This window comes from Antedon bifida, chromosome 4 (genome assembly GCF_963402885.1).
Source record: "Antedon bifida chromosome 4, ecAntBifi1.1, whole genome shotgun sequence".
NCBI lineage: Eukaryota > Metazoa > Echinodermata > Crinoidea > Comatulida > Antedonidae > Antedon > Antedon bifida.
The window spans coordinates 33,794,347-33,817,175 of NC_136229.1; the positions used below are offsets into that span (position 1 = coordinate 33,794,347).

The following is a 22,829-nucleotide window of genomic DNA, read 5'->3' on the forward strand; positions in this document are numbered from 1 at the left end:
GTGATCAATCAACCATAACAAAACACGTTTTTTTTCTAGCAAGGTCAAAGTTGAAAGAATAAAATTCAGGAAGAAATTTTCGTCGGAACGGAACTCGAGCGACACATAAGGTACTAGCCTAGCTAGGCCTAAAGGCCTAAAATTCATTTTCTTCATTTATAAGATAGACTTCTTATGAATGTTACGTCAACAGTGACGTTTAGTGTACAACATTGTACTATATTACCTAAAAATGTACATTTGCTAGAAGTTGCCAGACCATCTGAATGATAATGTGTTTCCTATCGCCAAAAAGACAAAGTCGTTTCGCCCCGATTTTTTAAACTTAATTATTTTATTTAAATTAACTTACTCCTGTTCCTTGCTACATCTATGTATTGATATTTAATGCCAATGTATATGTGTATGTAGTCGAAAACATTCTTCAACTGTGACACGATTATCTCAATTAGGCCTATACTTCAATACTTTTTTATATAAAAAATAGGTTTTCTAAATTTAGAAGTGGTAAATAATAGTAGGTGTCCCAAAAGGAGGGGTTCTACTAATTATTAAACCATAATCATTATTATTAGTCTATTCACAGATGCTATGATTTGATGCAATGACACCGTAGTCATGGCTACAACAAGGTAAATATATGTTCCAATTTGAATTAAAATAAGTGGAAGTACTTTTGTTTTATAATGTCATGTCAAATCGTATACTTCCTTTGCTTGTATTCACACCTTTGTTATTTATCTTCAGACTTGATCGACTGTTCTTGTTGTTGGACACTGGTTCCACTCCAGTGACTCGTAAGGCTGCAGCTCAACAGCTTGGAGAAGTCCAGAAGCTTCATCCTCAAGACTTGCACAATCTTTTATACAAGGTATATAAACAAATGCAACTTTATAAGGCATAATAGACACAGGCAGGTGAATGTCCACAATGATAATTTTTATTTTTTTTTACCTTATTTAAAAAAAAACCTCAATTAAAAAAAAACCTCAGTTGCAAAGATATTTTAGATTATTAAATTTGAATACTGTATATCCTCTGGTATAATCCCACCACTAGAACACGAAATGGGCTGACTTTGTGGGTGGGACAATACCTTGGAAAATTCTGGTTCAGGAAAAAAAGATTGGTAAGCATTTCTTGTAAAAACTCATTTGAACTGGTTAGAGAGAGGCCTACATCCAGATCAAAAAAGTCGACCTGGATAGGTCAGCTGTATATGCAATGATTTTGCTTTTTATTTCTTATTTGGTGCAGGTTCATGTGTACCTTCGCAGTAGAACCTGGGACACCCGTATTGCTGCAGGCCAAGCCATTGAAGCCATTAGTAAAAATGTCTCACAATGGAAACCAGTCGCACCAGCTATCAAAGTTAAAGATGGTACTGATATTTTTTAAACTTTTGTTTATATGTTAATTTAAGCGAATTCAAATATTTCTAATAAATTTTAAGGTAATAATATTTAACAGACCCGTTGAATATTGTTGATATAAAGTTTGCGGTACACCACATATATTAGTTCCGAAAAGAACTGTTGAGTTTCTCGACGTTTCAATCAATATGCTTTTATCATCCTCAGGAGTGCGATTGATTTCGCCATGCAAACCTTCAAACAATGTATTTCCCTTGAATATTGCCATCAATTTATTTTTGTTTTCAGAAACTATTGTCCAATTTAATTTAATCAGACATACATTGCTATGATTGGTTGCTTGCTGATTATTATATTTAATTCTTCAGAAATTGGAGAATGTTCAACTTCAACACTCCAGAAAGACTCTTTGAAATTTGACAAGTTTGACATCAACCGTGTTCTTCAGAAAGGAACTTGTCTGGTTGGGTCATCAGGAATGGAATATGACATTGAGCTTGAAGAACCAGGTTAGAAAAGAAAGAAATCTGCTAGAATGTATCCCTGGTTTTATGATACTAGACTAAACCTACCTTCATATTTGGAGTATGTTTGTCCATTGATATATTCTTTTCCAATTGAATACCAGATTCAGTATTTGAAACATTTGAGTTTTTTTTCTCAATCATTCATACAACTAAATACATCATCATTGTAAAGTCAAGAGAGTGGAGTTGTGGCTTGATGCTTGGCTACCAATCCAAGAGTCCTGTCATATGTCAGGATTTTTTCTAATGAGGATTTACAACTCCACTCCCAAAGACTTGTAATAAGACTTTGTTTATGTAGAGCATCTTGTGTGTATATGTTTGTCTTGTGGCCAAGGTTGCCACCTTTAAGAAGGATAGTGAATGAATTTGCATATGGTTATTCTTGGCAATTATATTTAAAAAAAAAAAAAGAAGAAAGATCTCCTTTTTGTGTTTTTCTTCAGGCATTGATCCAAAACAGAGACTAGCAAAACAAAGAAAACTACTTCAAAAGAAGCTAGGTCTTGATGTTGGAGGAGTTCTTGGAATGGATACAAATGACCTTTTTGATGATGATGATCTAGATGACAAAACAGAACCAAAACTAACCAACCAATTCCTCACTGTTCCACAGGTATGATGTCATGATTTCTGACTCATTTAATTTGTGTATAAGTATGTTTATCTCTTCCCCAACTTTGGGGCAATTTTTTATACTAAATATCATAGCTAAGTAAATAAATATCATCTAAACTTTATCATATAAACACATTGCATTATCCTATAGATAACTTTCACAAGAAATCTCAGTTGATTCATAGGATTTAAAACATTTTGGGATTGGAAACAGCATCTTATCACTATTCTTTATTATAGTTATTTATTTGTTTGTTTCATTTAATTATTAGACTACAGCAGCTGAAATGATTCAACTAGAAATGAAACAATTGATGCCAGGACTAAGTAGCAGGGAAAAGAACCGAGCTAAGCGCAAGGCTAAGTTACTTGCTAAACAAAAATCTAAGGATCACCCAGACAGCATCAGCTCGAGGTATTTTAAGAAATAGGAACATTTCTTCAGTTTACCTTGAACTATGTAATTGAACACTGGTCCTTTGTGTGAAAATAAAATGTCCTGCAAAACAGTTTTCAATCATCTATACCTAAATAATTTTAAAAGATATGAAAACGGGATAACATCTAAAAATTGTATGATTTATCTCTCAGTTTTGAAGGAAGTTTTGATGAACCAGCAGGAAAACGGCAAAAGACAGGAGTTCTTAGTAAACAATCGTCTGTGAGTGATAAGACAGATGCTGGACAAGATAGCACTGTGTTTATGGAAGCTGTAAGTAACACTCCTATTCTGATTGTGTCTCTTGGCTTCCTGGCCCTACCACAGTACTATGACCAAAACCACACCACTACTTTAAGCCTTAAGCTGTGTCTACACTATCAAACTAGTTTGACAAAAAAGTGTGATGTGCTCAAATATGGTAGTGATATGTTTAAATAATTATGGTATTTGACATCATCATGTCCATATATGAGCACATCACATTTTTTTATCACATAAAGTTTGATAGTGTAGTGAAAAGACATTTTTAAATTACCAATATCACATGGTTTTATTTCAGACTGGCGATTGGCCGTTCATGTCATTTTGTGAGCAGCTGTGCAATGATTTATTTCACCAAGCATGGGAAGTCCGTCACGGAGCAGCTACAGGAATCAGGGAACTCATCAAGACACATGGAAAAAGTGGAGGAAAATCATTAGAATTTTTAGTATCTCAGGTAAATTCATAAAATATAAGTATTTTATTAGAAACTAGCTTTTGTATTGGTAGAAAGGTTGACTTAATCAGTAAACTTAACTCTAAGATTATGGCCTGGTTTAAAGACATTGCTTTATGTCTCTTATGTGTGTATTTTTCCATTTGATCTTAGCAAGATGAGTTGAACCAAGCATGGCTTGAAGACATTGCCTTACGTCTTCTATGTGTGTTGGCTTTAGATCGATTCGGTGACTTTGTTTCTGATGAGGTAAACAATTTCCTACATTTTTTACCTATAATTCTAGTTTTTGTTTAATTTGTTTGTATAATTACTCTATCTTGATGTATACTGGGGCGGATCCAGACATTTTTGAGAGGGGGGGTCCGCCGATAAAAAGGGCACATGAGATATTGAGTATTTGAGCCACAGCCCCCCCATGGTGGGGGTTGTGGCGAAGCGAATTTTGTTACAGGACACACTTAGATGGCCGGAAATGGCACTCTCGCACGCAAAATCATGATAAATGGCACCTTTCTAGTTCGCCGGAAATGACACTTATTAGCAGGGTATAAACGATGCAAAATTAAAAGTTGTTATTTTTCAACCAATTTAAACATTATCTGTTGGTATTTTGTTTCAATATTCCAATAAAGAAAGAATTACGAAAATCTGACTTGTAGTTTTCGAAATATAGGGTCTAAAACATTGCCGAAAATGATCGTTTTTAGCCACGAACGTTGTAAACAAATTGCGCCATTTTTCGCTAAAATAATTACATATAATTACGTTTTATAGTAATTTCTTTTATATATCAACATTGGAAATATCAATAAAATATGTTATTAAATGTTTATAAAATATATAGAGTTGTTTATTTAACGGAATTCGTACAAATTCATTGCTCTAAATTTGTGTAGTACCGTTCAGTACAGACAGATCACGTGACTTCTTGTACACGCGAGAGAGAAAACATTCCGCTGTGGGTGATTCGCGACGTCCAGCAATCAAATAGCCAGAATCCAAAATCATTCAACCGTGAGCTCTGCCGATCGCGGGAAAGCTCAGCTTTGATTGGACATCATATCACAAAATGGTGGTTTTGTAGTTGAGCCTCACGTAATTTTCACAAATATTGTTTCAAAAATGAAATAAATGAACCTTCTTTTTATGGTATGTGTGATTTTTAACCTTGATAAAGGCTTCATATCGAGAAAAAAACAATTTTTTTGGCACTTATAATAAATATTTCTCAGAGAAAAAAGCACATGGCTTCAACTTGTAGAACTATATTATCTTGGCATAGGAAGACAAACAAATCCCAGGTCATGAGAGGCTCAACTAAAAAACAAGGTTGAATAGTGTAATTTCGATGATTTTTGAGTAAACAATCTACCGCGTATGGTCGTACGCGCTAGATAGTACGATATTTTAACTACATTTTTTACATGTTTGGTTGGATGTAATGGAAATAAAAAATAGTTGATCTGATGGAATGATATGTAAATAAACAAATACTCAAAAGAATTATGTTTACAGTTCAATTATTTTCAGAATAATAATACATAAAAATGTGTTTACCAATGCACAAATAATCGAGTCAATGACATAGCGCGCATGGTAACGTACGCGGAGTTGAATCGTAAAAAGTTTACATGCGCCCTCTGTAGTATGTGAAACGATCTATTTTTAGAAGTTTAAGTAGAGATCATCACGCGTCACCACCTCTCACGATGCTCTTTGATCGGCCGCCGTAACTTAACATCGCGCTCATTGTGATAAATTTCTGTTTTTATTTTTGGGGGTAGCCTACTCTGTGCATACTAATATACACACAAATATGTCACACAAATAAAATATTGAACCTCTAAAAAGAGGGCACCCTTAAAATTTAGGGGGGGTCCGGACCCCGTGGACCCCCCCTCTGGATCCGCCCCAGTGTATACATGTTATTGCATCATTAAATTTGAATACTGTTTTTTTTTATAATTTCTTTATCCAATTCACTATTTTAAGGTGGTAGCCCCAGTGCGTGAAACATGCGCTCAGTCCCTAGGTGTTGTTCTTCATCACATGTCTGAGGAAGGGGCACGTGGCGTACTAACTGTTCTTCTGCAATTATTCCGTCAACATCAATGGGAAGTCAGACACGGTGGTTTGATTGGCCTTAAATATCTCCTTGCTGTCAGAAAAGTAATTTTCTTGTTTTAATTTTTTGTTTTTAAAATATCAAAAGTAGATATAGTGTACGTAGTACTGTAGTATATTAGACATTCAGTTAATATTAATTAATGTTTACTTATTCTAGGAAATGACAAACAGTCTACTGCCCTCAGTGTTGCCATGCATAATCAATGGATTACAAGATTCTAATGATGATGTCATGTCCGTAGCAGCCGCTGCACTAAATCCTGTTGCTAACACACTTGTTGGCATCTGTCCAGAAGAGGTCTGTACTAAATTATGTCTGCTTTTTTTTAGCAGTGGAACCGTAATTACGTAGCCATAACATTGGGTTCGAGGCTCACTCGCTCCATGGTTCGCTCCGAGTCTTCTCGGATAAGGGCTATAAACCGTAGGTCCAGTGTACACATCTAGCTAATGTGCACTTTAAAGAACCTAGTACATCTTTCGAGACGAGTAGGGGATTACTCCGATGTACTAGTACATCACAGCCACTGTCACTCACAGCCACCGGTCATGATGTTATTTTGGGATGTTACAGGATATTTTGTCATTTATGAGCCTTTTTTTTTCTTGACAGGTACCGGTAATTTTAAAAACATTATGGGACACTCTTCTTGACCTGGATGACCTGACAGCTTCCACCAATAGCATAATGATGCTTCTCTCATCGTTATTATCGTATCCAATGGTACATCAGAAATCGTTTCATTCTCAACCTTTGGTGGAGTTGATTCCAAGACTATGGCCGTTTCTTTCACATACAATTCTTTCAGTACGGAAAGCGGCATTACAAACATTGCTTACACTACTAAATGCAGACACAAATCAGGTGGGTCATTTGCATAAATAAGCAGCATTACAAACATTGCTTACCCTACTAAATGCAGACACAAATCAGGTGGGTCATTTGCATAAATAAGGTGTTAGGATCAATGAGGTTGGGCAATCACAAACTCTCCATTTGTGAATGATAACCACATTTTGGTTTCATTTATATCATATTATTTCTTAACTTACAGTAATAGTAATATGTGTTTGTTTCAATATGTCTAGGCTCCGGTTGGTGTGTGGCTTCCACATATACTTCAAGATGGCATGCGGCATCTCTTTCAACGTTGTCTTGTAGAAACGTCAATTGATACACTTGATCTTATACAAGAGGTAAAACCATAAAAGCTTATTGTCAATAAAAACAAAGTGTATAGTATTATTGCAGTTGTATTGTATATGATAGTTCCCTAAATACATATATATGAAATGTGTTTCTATGTAACTACTTAATTTAAAGTACAGTTGACTCTCTAACTCCATTTTTTTAATATCCAAATGGTCCCAAAATTGAGGCAAACCCAAGGGTGTCAGGTATTGGCTAGAGTTGACTTTATATGATAGTACATATATATATTATTATATATATTATGATTATATTAACTTGCTATTTTAAGTTCAAAGATTTGTTCCTGTTTTTCTAGGTTTGGGATGCAATTTTGAAGAAGGCTGTGTTACAGGACATAGTACAATCAACCTTCCCATGGTACAGTGCATGGCTTAGCCTCTGTATGCAGCCGTCTAAAGTGCCTCTAAATAGTGATCTTCTTATTAAGGCTGCATACAGGCTTAAGGTGATGTTTTATATTATTAGTAACATTCATTTTTCTTATAAATTAGTAACAAACACTCTGTTGTGTCTGTTGTTTAAGAAAATATAATCAATTATTAATTCATAGTTATGCATTATAGTTTTTTGTTTGTTTGTTTTTTTTTTAGCATTTAGAAGAACTTATTTAAAGTGCATACTGTATCTTCTATTGTTTTTTCTACTTGCTTATTTCAGTCATCACCATATTTATTGTTTGTTTTATGATAATAATGTTTTGCATATTTAGGATGGTAACAAAACAACATGTAGAAGTCCAAAAGGTCAAGGAAAAGACAAACAACAAGAGTTTATTGGTGGCGCTGTTTCTAACGATAGTACAGAACAGGATTTTAGCGTGATACAGGCAAGAACACGTGCTACTAGGTAAGCAGTTAAACATCTTCACATGTTACGCAAAAAAAATAATTAAACCAGCCACATAATAATTTTACAGAAAAAATAAGCAAGACAGATATACTGTGAACTTTGACCTGATTTGACAAGTATAAGAATATACCATACTATTGTTTATCATTTACAGGCTTATTGGAAGGCTGACAGCTAAGTTGACCTCTGACACAGTTCACTTACCTCACCTATCATTGGATGGTAACGCAGCAGACAGTATCTGCCAATTATTGGAGCACTTTCTCAGTAGTAACTCAGCTTTGTTGAGGATGGTGGTTGGTATGATTATTGAGGAGTGGGCTGTACAAGATCAGGTAAAAACATAACATTAATGATATTAATTAAAAAATGTAATTAAATAGAAAAAAAAATTATTAAATAGGAAAAAAAACATTAAAAAATATATATAGCATACTACCACAAAATATGATAATGAATAACTATGTATGAAATGAGAATATTAAAGGTGGATTGGATACCCACAACAGGTAAAAGATCAAGTAAAAGAACAACCATACTAAAATCTATGGTAACTAAATCTATGGGTGGATTACACAATTTAGCCGTAATTTTTTTCTTTCAAGTCTTGTAAGTGTACAGAATCAGTGAAGACTATGCTGTTAACAATGTTGAATAACAACGTGTACTTTGATGAGGTGTCTGTAGCGTTCATGCGCATGCAAGCTGACTGCAAGGTAAGTTAAGACTAACTTTATTTAGCAAGAAAGTTCTGTTTTTATCTTCATAGATCTTTTGACTTTTCTTACTGTTTTGTCGTTTATTTCACAAAGGAGGGAGCCTCAAAACCTATACCTGTCTAACGTGGGTAAAGTAATTAATGTTTGTGGAGCTGAAGTTTTTTTTTGTTTATACTCAGGCTTAAGTTACATAACTATTTATTCATATAATAATTTTCTGTTTTTCATAATCTGGTTGTTTCTTTCACAAATATTCTTAAAATCTAAACATGTGTAACTTAATAATGACTCAAGTTTTTTGTTTTTTTGTTCAGGCTTTAGTTACAATGTGGATTGAAGCGAGACCAGAAATGAAAAACAATAGCTTTCCGAAGTAAGTCAAATCACATTTAGTAAGTTTTTAGTATGCTTCACTTTTTCCACATTATTTACCATGCTCATTACCTTGCTGTTGGAACTATTAAACTAAGTGATTGCACTCAGATTTATTGTATTTTTTGTTTACATTTCAGTGTGTTCACTGTAGAACAAGCAATGCCATTGGCTGATTCCATATATGGTATGGTGGGTCAAAGTCGAATTCACCCAAAAATGAAGGAGAGTTTGAGCCAGAAGTGTCAGAAAGTTCAAGCTGCATCTACAGAGGTACAAAAGGAACAGCAGAACCTAACTGTTAGGTATGTGAAAGTCCATTACTTGTATTGGAATAAGTGATGACCTCCACAGGATGTATGTGTAAAAGAGATGACCTTTGCAGTTGTAGGTATCATACTGCTCACAGTAAGATGTTTCTACATGGAAATTGACAATCTTAACTCTTTTCTTTTGTTGTAGAGTTCAATGCTGTTTGGCAGCTGCTGCGGTTAGCCTAAAACTTTTACCAGAGAAGTTAAATCCCATTATTAAACCTTTGATGGAGGCAATTAAAAAAGAACGCAATTCAATTATACAGGTAAAATTAAAGCTCTGTCTACACTATCAAACTAGTTTGACAAAAAAAGTGTGATGTACCCAAATACGGTAGTGATATGCCCAAATATGATATGTTATCATCATTCTATATATGTGCACATCACATTTTTTGTCACATAAAGTTTGAGTTGTGGTAGTTCAACTAACTTATGACCAAACTTTCTATTTACTGTTGATACAATCTTTTCATTTGTCCAAAATCCAAAGATTGTTAAGAACCTTTGTACTTGTTCAATCTTTTCAGAGTCGTGCTGCATCAGCTCTTGCTAAACTACTTGAGCAGTGTATATCACGGCGTCCATGCCCTAACCCAAAGATTGTTAAGAACCTTTGCACTTTCCTCTGCTGTGATTCAAGTCAAACACCAAATGTTGTGACTCCAATCAACCCGCTTGAACTACACATGGCCAGTGCTGGATCTTCACGACCTACAACCCCAGTAAGCACACCAGCTGTCATGGAAGCAGCCGTGTGTGGGAAGAGTCATGGGATATTAACCTTGGCAAAACAACAACAGGTAAGAAATGGTTTAGAGGTTATAATGCTTGCCTGTTAATCCCAGGATGTGGGTTCAATCCTTTCTTACAACTTGACATAAATTTGCCATTTTCTAAAATATATAACCTTTAAAATAACTTTCCATACATAATAAACTATATTTATTTAAGTTATATTTAACATTTTTTATTTTTGTTGTTGTAGGCAGCAGCACTGTCAGCCGTGTCTAGGAGGGCGGCATTCGCTAAGTCTCGCAGCAAACAGAGTAACTCGAGTGGGAATTCCAGTTTAGAGTTACACGTTGATGTTCCAAACTTTACAGAGATTATGAGCGAAGCCAAAGAGCAGGAGAAACTTCAACGCAGAGGTGCTGAGTTTGCCGTTAGCAGCCTCGCAGTTCACTTTGGTGATCAGTTGTTTGTGGTGCTTGACAAGTTGTGGACAATGATCACAGCAGTTCTTTTTACAAATTTGAAACCACAGAATTTTGGTAAATTCTCTTGTAATCATTTTGGTAAATTCTCTTGTAATCATTTTGGTAAATTCTCTTGTAATCATTTTTAATGACAAGACATTTCATATACATGTTGGAAATAGAATTACAGAAGTACAGTTTTCTTTGTCTGTTAAATTAACAGTTTTCTGCTGGCATACGTACAGTTCTTTATTTTTTAAAAATATTTTATTTGAAAAAATAATTTTATTTTGCAGATGCTGCCATGTACCAAAATAAAAATGAACTAGCCCAAGAAATTGTAAATGCTTTTCAAATTCTTGAGGTTGTATCACCAAGCACACACAAGAACCTACATCCTCAGGTAAACAACATAGTAAATTATAAGCAACACTTACGATAGATATTGCTTAAAGGCTTGCATGGTGAATAAACACTATTTTGAGTGATCAGAAGACAGTGGTAGTAACATAAGAACCGAAACATTGAGACATTCAACTTTCTTTGTTAGAAACACACAGAGTACCATAAAAAAATAAAAGCAGTAATTTATTGTTTTAATCAGATTGTTTTATTCTGTTACACAATAATATTCACTATCCATATATATGTATATGTATGTGTATGTGTTTTATCATATGACATATAGTTATTGTTTATCTGTATTTTTATAAAATATAAGGAAAAAATTCTTTTTCTTCTGGTTTTGACCTTATTTAGATTTATTTTCAACTCAAATTTTGTATTTATCTTGACCGTACTGTATATATTAAATAAATTGTGCTGTCGCATAAACGAATCGGGATCAGAATCAGAAAAAATAACTAATTTATAATAGTTATACTTATGATAGGGGAAAGCGTCATAGATTCCAAATGAACTGAAATCGGAATTTAAATGTAAAAATTGTAATTTTGTCCATAGTTGGAAACCATCCTACCCTTCATCATTGCGTGTTTGAGTTACCCGTATACAGCTGTACGGTACCTTGCTTCACGTTGTCTTGGAGTGCTCAGCACGGTGTCAACTGTAGCGTGCATGAACAAAGTACTGGAAGACGTTAAGCCCATGCTTGATGCAGCTGAGAATGACATCAAACGACAGGGTGCCATAGAGGCACTAGCCAGTATCCTTTTACTGATTATTATTTTTTATTCATTCACAATTACAATGTTCAATAGTATAACAAAAGAACCAAGTACTTGTCAGCTTGGATACCATTTACATGTACCAGACACACATACTAGACAACATTCATGAACAAAAACAATTATTGATGAATTTTGTAAAGAATAATGTTGACTTTGTTTTGATCTACATTTTTTTGATGTACCTATTTTTGCCTTAAATGTGTTACTTTAGATATCATAGATCTTTTAGGCCTCAAACTTGTCCCATACATTGTTCTACTCGTTGTACCCGTCCTAGGTCGTATGAGTGATCCGGTTGAATGCATTCGTCTCATGGCAACGCAGTGTTTTGCCACTCTTATCCAACTTATGCCTCTGGAGGTCAGTATACTTTATTATGTGCTCCATTTTGTTTTCTCTTGAGTCACATTCATACTTTCTAATTCATGTCTCTCTAATTCAAAGTTCTGTCCACACTATCAAACTTTATGTGATAAAAAATGTGATGTGCCCATATATGGACATGATGATGTCATATCACTACCATATTTGGGCACACTAACAAGTTTGACTACAGAAGTAAATACATTACCTTTGATTTGTGTTTTCCAAGGCTGGCATCCCAGACCCACCGTCTATGACGTCTGCGTTGATAGAACAAAAGGTTCGTGAACGTCGTTTTCTGGAACAACTGCTAGACAGTCGTCGGCTAGACAATTACAAGGTTCCGGTTACGATCAAAGCTGAACTCCGAAAGTACCAACAGGTATAGTTTATAGAATAATATTTATTTATATAACATGTTTTGTTTATCATTCAAGATTCAAGACATTTTATTGGTCCACTTTAAAATGGAAATTGCTTGGCATAAAAGACAATAAAACAACAAAGAAAAATACATCTAATTGCAAATAGCATGTAGTAGAATTTAGAACCCGAAGAAGAAGCTAAAGGTGGTAATAAATATTTCTTTTTTGTTTTTCAGGATGGTATAAACTGGCTGGCTTTCCTGAATAAATACAAACTACATGGTATTCTATGTGATGACATGGGCCTAGGCAAGACTCTTATGTCACTGTGTATTATGGCAGGGGATCACTACCTCAGACAAAAAGAGTTCAAAGTATGTACGAACATTAGGTGATGCTAAGCTTACAATCTGTCAAAGACTGATTAAAGTAATAAATATTTTACATCCCTGTATACATAGTATGCCCCTACCACCCGGGACGTAGCCATCATGAGGCAGACGAGGCGTTTGAAATTGTCAATTTTCACCCCCACCCCATTTCCCCAGCACAGATCGTCATATTTTATATTAATAATTATATTTAAAGCATCTTTGCCTTGTCTGTTTTTACGGCTTTGACCACACCAAGCAAACAAGTTATGGTGGCACATTAGTTGAACTTGTTCTAATAAAATCACCATGTATTATTTCTATAGTTTATTTACATGCTTTCATTAATGTAGCGCTATCTATTTATTGTAGGCTTCCCAGAATCCATCATGTGCTCAGATTCCGTCCATTGTGATCTGCCCGACAACGTTAACCGGTCACTGGGTGTATGAGGTTGAGAAGTTTTGCTCAAGAGAACATCTAAACCCACTGCATTATACTGGGCCTCCAAATGAGCGACTTAGGTATCTAATCTTCTATCTAATCTAACCCCTTTTCATTTCTAGATAAATTTTTATAGTGCAAAATACAAATCTATGCGCTGTGTAAAAAAAAATGTTATTGTTAAATAAACCAGAAAAAAGTTTAGATCCGTCATTCATAAACGATGAAAATTGAAAACATACTGTTAATAGTTAATGCTTTTTATTGTTTATATATATATGAAATATGTTTATTGTAATGTAGTTTCAATTGTTGTAATTTTGTAATTTTTAATGCAAGCAATGGAATTTCCAGAAATGGATGAGAATAAAATCAATCATTTTGAAGAAAATTTGAACTGATTGGCATGATCTTGAGTGTAGATATTTACGATTGTTGTTTTTTTAAGGCTCAGAAGTAAACTAAAGCGGTGCAATTTGGTAGTTGTTTCTTATGACATATTGAGGAATGATATCGACTTCTTTGGGTGAGCTTTTATAATCGTTTCTTTTCCTGAATTAAAAAAAGTATTCTTAATTATTACCCCAATTATGGTTTGCAATACTTTAATCTCTTGATTTTTCTTGCAGAGATATTCGATGGAACTACTGTATTCTAGATGAGGGGCATATAATTAAGAATGGTAAAACAAAAATATCCAAAGCTATTAAACAACTTATAACAAACCACAGACTCATCTTATCTGGCACCCCTATTCAGGTAATGGAATCTTCTAACTCTTATCAATTATTTATAAGATTTGTATTTAGACAGTTTTCACTTAGGTGTATTGGTCATTATTTCATTTTTTGATGCCTGGTTTTCTAGGTACTGAGATAATTGTGTTTTCTTCTTATAGAACAATGTATTGGAACTATGGTCATTATTTGATTTTTTGATGCCTGGATTTCTAGGCACTGAAAAACAATTTATTGCTCGTTATGCAAAACCAATCCTGCAAAGCAAAGATGCAAAGAGCTCAACCAAAGAACAAGAAGCAGGTAATTAGCCATTGTCAGCGGTGGGTCCAGGACTTTGAAATAGGTCAGGGGCTTAAAGTCTACCTATGATGTCAATGAGAAAAAACTTTTAAAATTGTTATACAACTAACCAAATTACGGGGAAGAATAATGTTAAATCTGCTCATTAGTTACTGAAGTTATTTCAATAAAGTGATAAAATGTTATTTTAATTAAATGTTGCAGTCTATTTTCCTTAATTTTCTTCTCATTGGGACTAATTTAAAACAAACTATCAAACCCTCTTGTTAGTTACACTACTTCAGTTTGCTCAAACACAACACTTTCCTGATGATGTTGATGATGATTTAGATTGTTTTATTGGTTTCTATTTCTCCTTTTTAAAAACTTGTCATAATTGTTTTGTCTGTTTTGACATAGGTGCTCTTGCAATGGAAGCTCTTCATCGGCAAGTTCTTCCCTTCCTTCTCCGTCGACTCAAAGAAGATGTTCTTGATGATCTACCACCTAAAATCATTCAGGATTACTACTGTGAGCTGAGCCCACTTCAGGTAAATTTACTATCCTATTAGGAGACATCCTTGGCCTCAAAATAGAATAATAGATACAGATGGATATTTTTTGATAAGGCTCTATATAAATGGTGTACGAACGAATGTATGTGTGTAAAAAGTACTAAATTAATTAAGACCTTTTATTATATGCCTTAATGTGTTTGGTGCAGGTGCAACTGTATGAAGATTTTGCTAAATCCAGGGCCAAGAAAGGAGTGGAGACAGCAGTCAGCAAGGAGGAGGAAAGCAAATCAAAATCTAAAGGATCTACACACATCTTCCAGGTTTGCTATCAAGATGTCAACAAAATGTTTACTAATGGTTTAAATAGATTATGAAACAAAAAAACCTACTTTCATTAAGCCTTATAATTGAATTTCACATTTCTGTCTTACAGTTGATTATTTGAGCTTTTTACATGTTTGTTTTCTATCTGTTGATTGATATACATCCACAGTGTTATCTTAATACTTTTGTTGTTTTTCTAGGCACTTCAGTATTTACGTAAAGTTTGTAACCATCCTTTACTAGTTGTCAATCAGAAACACCCACAGTATGACAACATCACTCGGCAATTAAAGGAACAGAATTCATCATTAAATGATATTCATCATGCACCCAAACTAACTGCTCTTAAGTAAGTTAAAACTATTATTTTGTTACTAAACTCCTCTGTCTACACTATCAAACTTTATGTGACAAAAACATGTGATGTGCCCATATATGGACACGATGACATCATATCACTACCATATTTGGGTACATCACACTTTTTTTGTCGAACCACATCACATCAACAAGTTTTTGGTTCAATTCCCTAAACAAACTAATTGCGTACCTCTCAGCTACTCCTCTTAAAAGCTTAAGCAACCTCAACTAAATAAATAATCATTTATTTTTTCTTTCATCTGTATTTTTTATGTGCAGGCAACTCCTGCTTGACTGTGGCATCGGTGGTAACGATGAGAATAACGATGATGAGATTGGGGGCGCTGTTGTCTGTCAACATCGGGTGCTACTATTCTGCCAATTAAAGAGCATGTTAGATATTGTAGAGAAAGACCTCTTGAGGTAAGTCAGTACATTGGTCGCCTGTCAGTAACTAAAGTAATGTATAATACCCATCTTAGTAACTTGTGTGCCACACATTTTAAAAGCAATGGTAACAATAACTGGAACATATATCAAGCAGAAGGTTGCGGGTTTGAATCTCGTTTGGGGCGACTTTTTCTCATTCTAACAGATTTCCTCATCTTTATCAATTCAAATTAATTATTTAAATTTCAGTATATATCACTGGGTGGTTAAGAATTAATGTTATGTGCCATTTATATTTAAACCTTATGTTATGTATTTTATTTATAAATGTAAGACTAATTTCCTAATGACAGAATGAATTAATAAATGATCTTGAATCTAGTTTCGAATTATGACAGTATTTGGTGATGAATAATAACTCTTTCAGAATTTAACATAGAATATAATTTCATTTTAACTGTGATATAACTATTGACTTTGTTTTTAGAACCCACCTACCAAAAGTAACTTATCGTAGGCTAGATGGAAGTGTACCGGCTGGTAAAAGACATGAAGTGGTTACAAGGTAGTATATATTATTATTAATGGCCTTGTAGTATTTCAAATTTGAAATTATTAATAATTTTTGATGGTGATCAAATAAAAACCTAATCATGGCTTTCCTATCATTATTTGGAGTTTTATACTATGTTAATATTTTCATTTTGTCTATCTTGTTAAAGGTTCAACAATGATCCATCAATAGACATCCTTCTACTGACGACACATGTGGGTGGCCTTGGCCTTAATCTCACAGGAGCTGACACTGTTATATTTGTTGAACATGACTGGAATCCAACTAAAGATTTACAGGTATTAAGCTCTACACTATCAAACTTTATGTGTCAACAAAATGTGATGTGCCTATATATGGACATGATGATGTCATATCACTACAGTACCATATTTGAGTATATCACTACCATATTTGGGCACATCACACTTTTTTTTGTCAAACTAGTTTGACAAAAAATGGTCAAATACAATATATATTTATTCATATTTTGATTTCAATGTAAACAATGTATTTTTTTTTAGGCAATGGATCGTGCCCATAGGATTGGGCAAAAGAAAGTTGTGAATGTTTATCGTTTAATCACCAAAGGTACTTTAGAAGAAAAGATAATGGGGTAAGTAAATGGAAAAAATTCAAGAGTAATATGTTTAATATTGTCTGATATTGAAATGATATTACAGTGGAAACTTTTACTTTTTTCAACCATAATTTATTTTTGGTCTGTGCACCTTAAGTTTCCGGTAAACGGAAGCAGTGATGTGGGTTCGATTGGTTTTTAGTTTCAAGGTATTTTTCATGTTTTTTACAAGCACTTTGAGCACTTTGTGGATATGTGCACTTTATAAATCTTATTATCTTATCTTTGTTTCTACAGTCTACAAAAGTTCAAAATGAACATAGCTAACAGCGTGATAACACAAGATAACTCTGGGTTACAATCCATGGCAACTGACCAGCTCTTGGACCTATTCAATCTGGACAAGGTACAGCCGCCTTTATTATCATTTTAATAGATATTACACATAGAATATTCTAGAATTATAACATTGATATGTAGTAAACCTCAATTTCATTTTGTCAAGTACTGTATATCATAACATCAATCAAATCTTATTGTCACAGTGTTTGAGCTTTAAATCTCAGAGTCAGTACTTAAACTGTTTCCTTGTGCAATGCTTACGAATGTTTTTTTTTATATAGAATAACAAGAATTCTTTAGAACAAGGTGAAGACAAAGATACGCCACAGTCTATGAAGAAGGTGATGTCAAACCTAGGAGAATTATGGGATGATAAGCAGTATGAGACTGAGTACGACTTATCCAACTTTATGCAGTCACTCACATCCTAAGAGGGCTTTGTGAGCCACAGTCTATGAAGAAGGTGATGTCAAACCTAGGAGAATTATGGGATGATAAACAGTATGAGACTGAGTATGATTTGTCCAGCTTTATGCAGTCACTCACATCCTAAGAGGGCTTTGTGAGCCACAGTCTATGAAGAAGGTGATGTCAAACCTAGGAGAATTATGGGATGATAAACAGTATGAGACTGAGTATGACTTGTCCAGCTTTATGCAGTCACTCACATCCTAAGAGGGCTTTGTGAGCCACAGTCTATGAAGAAGGTGATGTCAAACCTAGGAGAATTATGGGACGATAAGCAGTATGAGACTGAGTATGATTTGTCCAGCTTTATGCAGTCTCTCGCATCATAAAGGCCAACTTACACAGACTAACGGTAACAGTAATAAAAATAGAACCATAATATTGCTTATGACCATTTAAACAAAGCGCAGAGTGGTTTCCGCTAAGGATAGATACAGATTCTATGTGGGACAAGCTACATGGTTTTCAGCTTACCGTTACTGCTCGTCTGTATTAAGAGGACTTTGCGAGGCAAGGATTGAGTACGAGTCGTTTAGCTTTACGCAGTAACCAACAACATGAGAGGAATGAAATTGAGTGTTGACAAGTCTTGCTTAATTAGCCAAGGACGTTTAGCCTATCGAGGCTTTGACAGTTGTTTCTGCTTTAATGAATTGTATTAATCTTTAGGAAATACGATGATACTACTTACCTGGATACTTGGTAGAATTCTCATCTTCTCTTGTTTTCACACTAAGTACTGTCAGAGATAATCTCATCCACTAGTGAATTCAATTGGTTCAAAGAACTGATCAATTCACACTATTTTCACTCAAATTAGCCTGACAGGTAAACTACTTAGTGGTGGTTGCGCCTTGGACTCAAATCAGTTTTTATTGCCAAAAGCCAACTTACATAGTAGCAAATCTGGTCACCTATAAGGTGAAGATTGGATCAGATCTTTAAACGCTGCATTATTTAATGTTAACATGCTATTTAAATGTATTTATAAATCTGCCTTGTCTCAAGGCAGTTTATGTTATTTTGGAATTAATTTATGTTTTTCTTTTATATTTAATTTTCTTATTAGTAGTTTTTGCTTAAAACATAAAGCATAATGTTTTACATAAAAATAATGCAAAACGTGTTACTTGTTTTGATGTTAATAGAGAATTAATATCGCATACAGTATTTTTAAATTGTTTGTCATTTCTTGTTTGAATTTCTAAAATATGTGGTTTTCAATAATTTACAATTACAGTGAGCTTATTCCTGGTAAAATGACCTAATTGATTGTTGCTCAGTGCTACATTGAGCAAAGAACAACATCTATAGATTTGGTTACCAACAATATTTGTGTGTGTATTGCACAATGTTATGTTATACTGTCATTTACATTTTTACAATTAAAACATTTCTGAGTACTTCTGCCAGGAATGGAAATCGCAAGTTAAAAGTAACATGATTCTGGATTTCTAAGCGGAGTACAAGAAAACAAGAGATTCATCAGTTAGCATGAAGATATGCTAACTGATGAATCTCCCCAGCCTATTAGGATTGTACTACCGTACAAGGATCAAACTTGTTGTAACACGGTTACTAAACAACTTAAACAACTTAGTGCGAAGATTGAAAATGATATTTTACCAGTATTTACTAGTCATAAGATAGGTGACACCTTAAAACCTAAAGAAATGAAACCCAGAATCATTAATTCACAATGCGTTGTGTACAAATTTCAATGTGGTTTGTGTGATACAAACTATGTCGGTTACACTTGCCGACACCTTTACAAACGCATTAATGAACATAACAAAAGTATTATAGGCGATCACCTAAAACAACATGGCATAACTGGTGATATCTCGGAATACTTTAGAGTCTTATCTAAATGTAACAATAAGTTTGATTGCCTAATTAAGGAGATGTTGTGGATCAAAGAGATAAAACCTACACTCAATAAACAATCGGATTCCATCAAAGCTAAATTGTTTATCTAACTCAGTAGGAGGAGCTAATTACCTAATTAGCCCTCAATTAGCATTTCCTGTCACCAACTTTGGTGCTTAGTGCACATAATTATTATTGTTTTGTATTCACTTGATCTTGAAAATGGTTCTATGATGGTACCGAAACGTCGATCTCTCTTTTTGTCATTAAATTTTATATTAAACAATAACATCATGGAGAAACGGTTCGTCATGAAAACAAATTGGTTTTGTTAATTTTACAATGAATATGTTATGTAAATTAAACCATATTTGCTAACCACCATATTTGAGGCCGTTGAGAAGATTGTTTTCAGTTCCTGATTGAATTAAAAATAAGAAAACAAGTTAATAATAGTTATTTATTGGTGGCGAGGCGGCGAGTGATTGATTGATGACTGGAATCAGTGAAGCGTGACTGCTTAGTGGCCTTGTCTTGCCAAGTGTTTTACAGTACAGTTTAGTTGGTAGTTGTACTGAGAGGGAGTAAGCAAATAAAAACGAAACATAAACTTACATTTATACTGGAATTTAAACACAACGGAATTACGAATAATTGTCTACAATAACTGGATTCTTTATATGGAGTGTTAGGGATAAGAATGATTTAAAATGTGGCAACTTGTAAGCTATTCTTGGCGGAGTAATTACACGGTATATTGGCTGACAGAATGGTACCATTCCTGGCCGCATATCAAATACCAGTCGTTTGAGACCGTGGACGACTCGTTCCAGCCTGACAAGGAGGAGTATCGTCAGGTGAGTCGTCTATTTATAACAAACACATATTTTTTACAGTTAAAACTATTCGAGTAATGTTTTGCCATATTGAATCTCACAGTGTGTTGTTATTAAGAGCAGTATTTCTTTGTTACGCCATACGTATTTCCATAGATAGTTGAATACTGAATAATAAATTAATAGATTTTTATACCCACCAGCTTTTTTTTCCAATTTTTACTTGTTTGTTGGCCAATGGTTTAGGTGGAGGTATATAAGGTATATGAGGTTTTAAAAGGAGTTCTTTTTAATTGAGTATTTGTTTAACCAGTTTTAGCATTTGATTAAAAAAATGTTCTAAACTGATCATTTTAGCACAAAGAAGGTGGGAGTTAAGCGAGGAGTTAAGTTTCCGTGAATAAATAAAGATTATTAGGGGTCTATATTGTAGAATTATGTCAAGGCTGTAGCGCGAGGTTAAAAACAGACATGGCAAAGATGCTTTAAATATAATTATTAATACAAAATACGAGGATCTGTACTGGGAAATTGGGTGGGTGGTGAAAATTGAAAATGTCAGATGAGGCAGACGAGGCGCTCGTCTCATCTGAAATTTTAGCTTTAGCAAAGTACAGTAGCTTGTATCCTTGTCTACCGACTCCTCTATATATAACCCCGTTGCTAATTGGTTTGTTTTTAGATGAATTTCTATGTATACCATATTTAATAGAGCAGGACCTACAGTACAATAATACACAACTTGCACACTTTCCCAAACATTGAAGCAAGAATTTAATTTTTTTTTTCTTTGAGTCCACCAGAATACATTAATAATATTTATAAATAATTTTAATAATTGCATAATATTCTTTAACTTGCAGTAGAATGCTAGAAGTTTTAATTTTGAGGTAATAATACATGTATTTTTAAACGATACTTACAAAGTAAACCGAGAGGTTATAAGTTTAAACACTAATGAGTTGTAACATCAGGAAAAGATGGTTGTTAGACAACAATTGAGCATAATCTGCAAAAGGAAGTTGTTAACAACAACAGTTAATAATTTCAACTTTAGTCTGGACAATGTTTCTAAATCTGCTTTCAATCTTTAAAATTTAGAAGCGTAACAAAACAAATGAGCACGTAGCTCCCAAATCTGGACACCCTTGGTCTGTTCAAATTCACCCCAATGGCCTGTCAAAACTGGACACCCTTGGTCTGACCTACAGTAATGTGACTACTTTATAGTTATTTTCAGAAGATTTAAATTGTTTTTAATTAAAAATACTGAAAAACTTTATTTGTCCATTATATATATAATAAATAACAATAGAAAGATTGGCAAATATTAGTTTGATAAAAAACAGATATATAAATTAGATTACACACACATTATTGCACAAAAAGTACATTTTTATTGTATTGTATATCCTTATTAGATCATTTTGATCATTTGATAGTCTTGAAATAAATTTTATTACCATGTAAAGTGATTGAACACTTTGTATAGAAATATGTTGAAAAGATTCCTACCTTTATTTGGTTAAAATACAATCAATTTTTTGTCCTTTTATACACTAAATAGGTCATTGTATGCATGTATTATTATGTTAATTTAGTGATTGAGATTCAGTGAAGCATTCATTTCAATCATCAATGCATGCATACATTTATAATGTGAATATCATTTAAAATAAATGAAATACAATTTTGAACATTTTGAAATTTGAATTGTGATAATCAATATAATTACACTGTGTTCAGACAGGAATGACGTTTTGAAATACCCTGTGGGAAGCGTGACTTTAAAAAGACAAGGCTGTGTAAATACATACTTGCGTCATTTCATTTTCAAATCGCTCCTCCTACAATTATTCCACACATTTAATATTAAAGCCGTATGATTTATATGATTAATACCAGAAGCTAACAAATTGTACAGTATACTGTACTAATCGACATCTGGTAGTTCCCATATTGAAATGTAATGTTATTAAGTACATGCTAACATCTTTAATGTTATTTAGACATTTAATTGTTCGTTTATGGAATGCCGAATAGTGATTATAATTGAATACAATAACTATTTGCGTCAACTAACGGGCGCTACCAGGCCCATTGTTGATCTTTTCATAGCCAATTGCTTATGTAACTTGTAAAATGTTTCTTCATAGTCACTCACCAAGCCAGTCTTAAGACGCTGACCCTTACGTGTCAAATTGCCAAAACATTATACCAGCATTACATTGATCGGTATCGGTGACATCATAATGTAATATTGTGCGTCATCATTTATGTTCTTATTGACGTTTATACAGGCTGTCAATTTTATGTCTTACTGTCTAAAATAAACGTTCACTTTGCTGTTAGGGTTATATGTG

The 22,829-nt window shown here is 33.8% G+C and overlaps 2 protein-coding genes across 8 annotated transcripts in view; both read left to right on the top strand.

Annotated features, from left to right (window-relative positions):
• The first annotated feature begins 94 nt into the window (after positions 1-94).
• LOC144841517 (TATA-binding protein-associated factor 172-like) lies at positions 95-19,157 on the top strand. Of its 2 annotated transcripts, XM_078697877.1 has the most exons (41): positions 95-110; positions 587-632; positions 748-871; positions 1,258-1,381; positions 1,742-1,882; positions 2,347-2,516; positions 2,791-2,933; positions 3,110-3,230; positions 3,520-3,678; positions 3,832-3,927; positions 5,674-5,850; positions 5,966-6,106; positions 6,422-6,673; positions 6,898-7,005; positions 7,317-7,466; positions 7,731-7,867; positions 8,025-8,205; positions 8,476-8,586; positions 8,904-8,962; positions 9,102-9,266; positions 9,424-9,541; positions 9,806-10,078; positions 10,264-10,549; positions 10,771-10,877; positions 11,438-11,639; positions 11,876-12,024; positions 12,257-12,409; positions 12,629-12,766; positions 13,136-13,287; positions 13,656-13,733; positions 13,837-13,966; positions 14,106-14,247; positions 14,647-14,777; positions 14,951-15,064; positions 15,269-15,417; positions 15,708-15,851; positions 16,306-16,383; positions 16,541-16,670; positions 16,896-16,987; positions 17,249-17,357; positions 17,575-19,157. In XM_078697877.1, the coding sequence occupies exons 2-41, from the start codon at positions 619-621 to the stop codon at positions 17,722-17,724; spliced, it is 5,598 nt and encodes a 1,865-aa protein (XP_078554003.1). In that variant the 5' UTR covers positions 95-110; positions 587-618; the 3' UTR covers positions 17,725-19,157. The 2 variants fall into 2 exon arrangements, with proteins under 2 accessions (XP_078554003.1, XP_078554002.1); XM_078697876.1 differs by lacking the exon at positions 95-110 and having other exon boundaries at positions 576-632.
• Positions 19,158-20,200: 1,043 nt separating this feature from the next.
• The window catches only part of LOC144840516 (protein tweety homolog 1-A-like), a 58,405-nt gene continuing 55,776 nt past the window's right edge, over positions 20,201-22,829 (top strand). For all 6 annotated transcript variants that reach the window (XR_013611932.1, XM_078696347.1, XM_078696345.1 and 3 more), the window contains exon 1: positions 20,201-20,487. Coding sequence is in view for 5 of the 6 variants with exons in the window: in XM_078696347.1 (XP_078552473.1) it covers positions 20,341-20,487 (147 nt within the window). In the remaining variant the exon portion in view is untranslated. The remainder of the gene's footprint in view (positions 20,488-22,829) is intronic.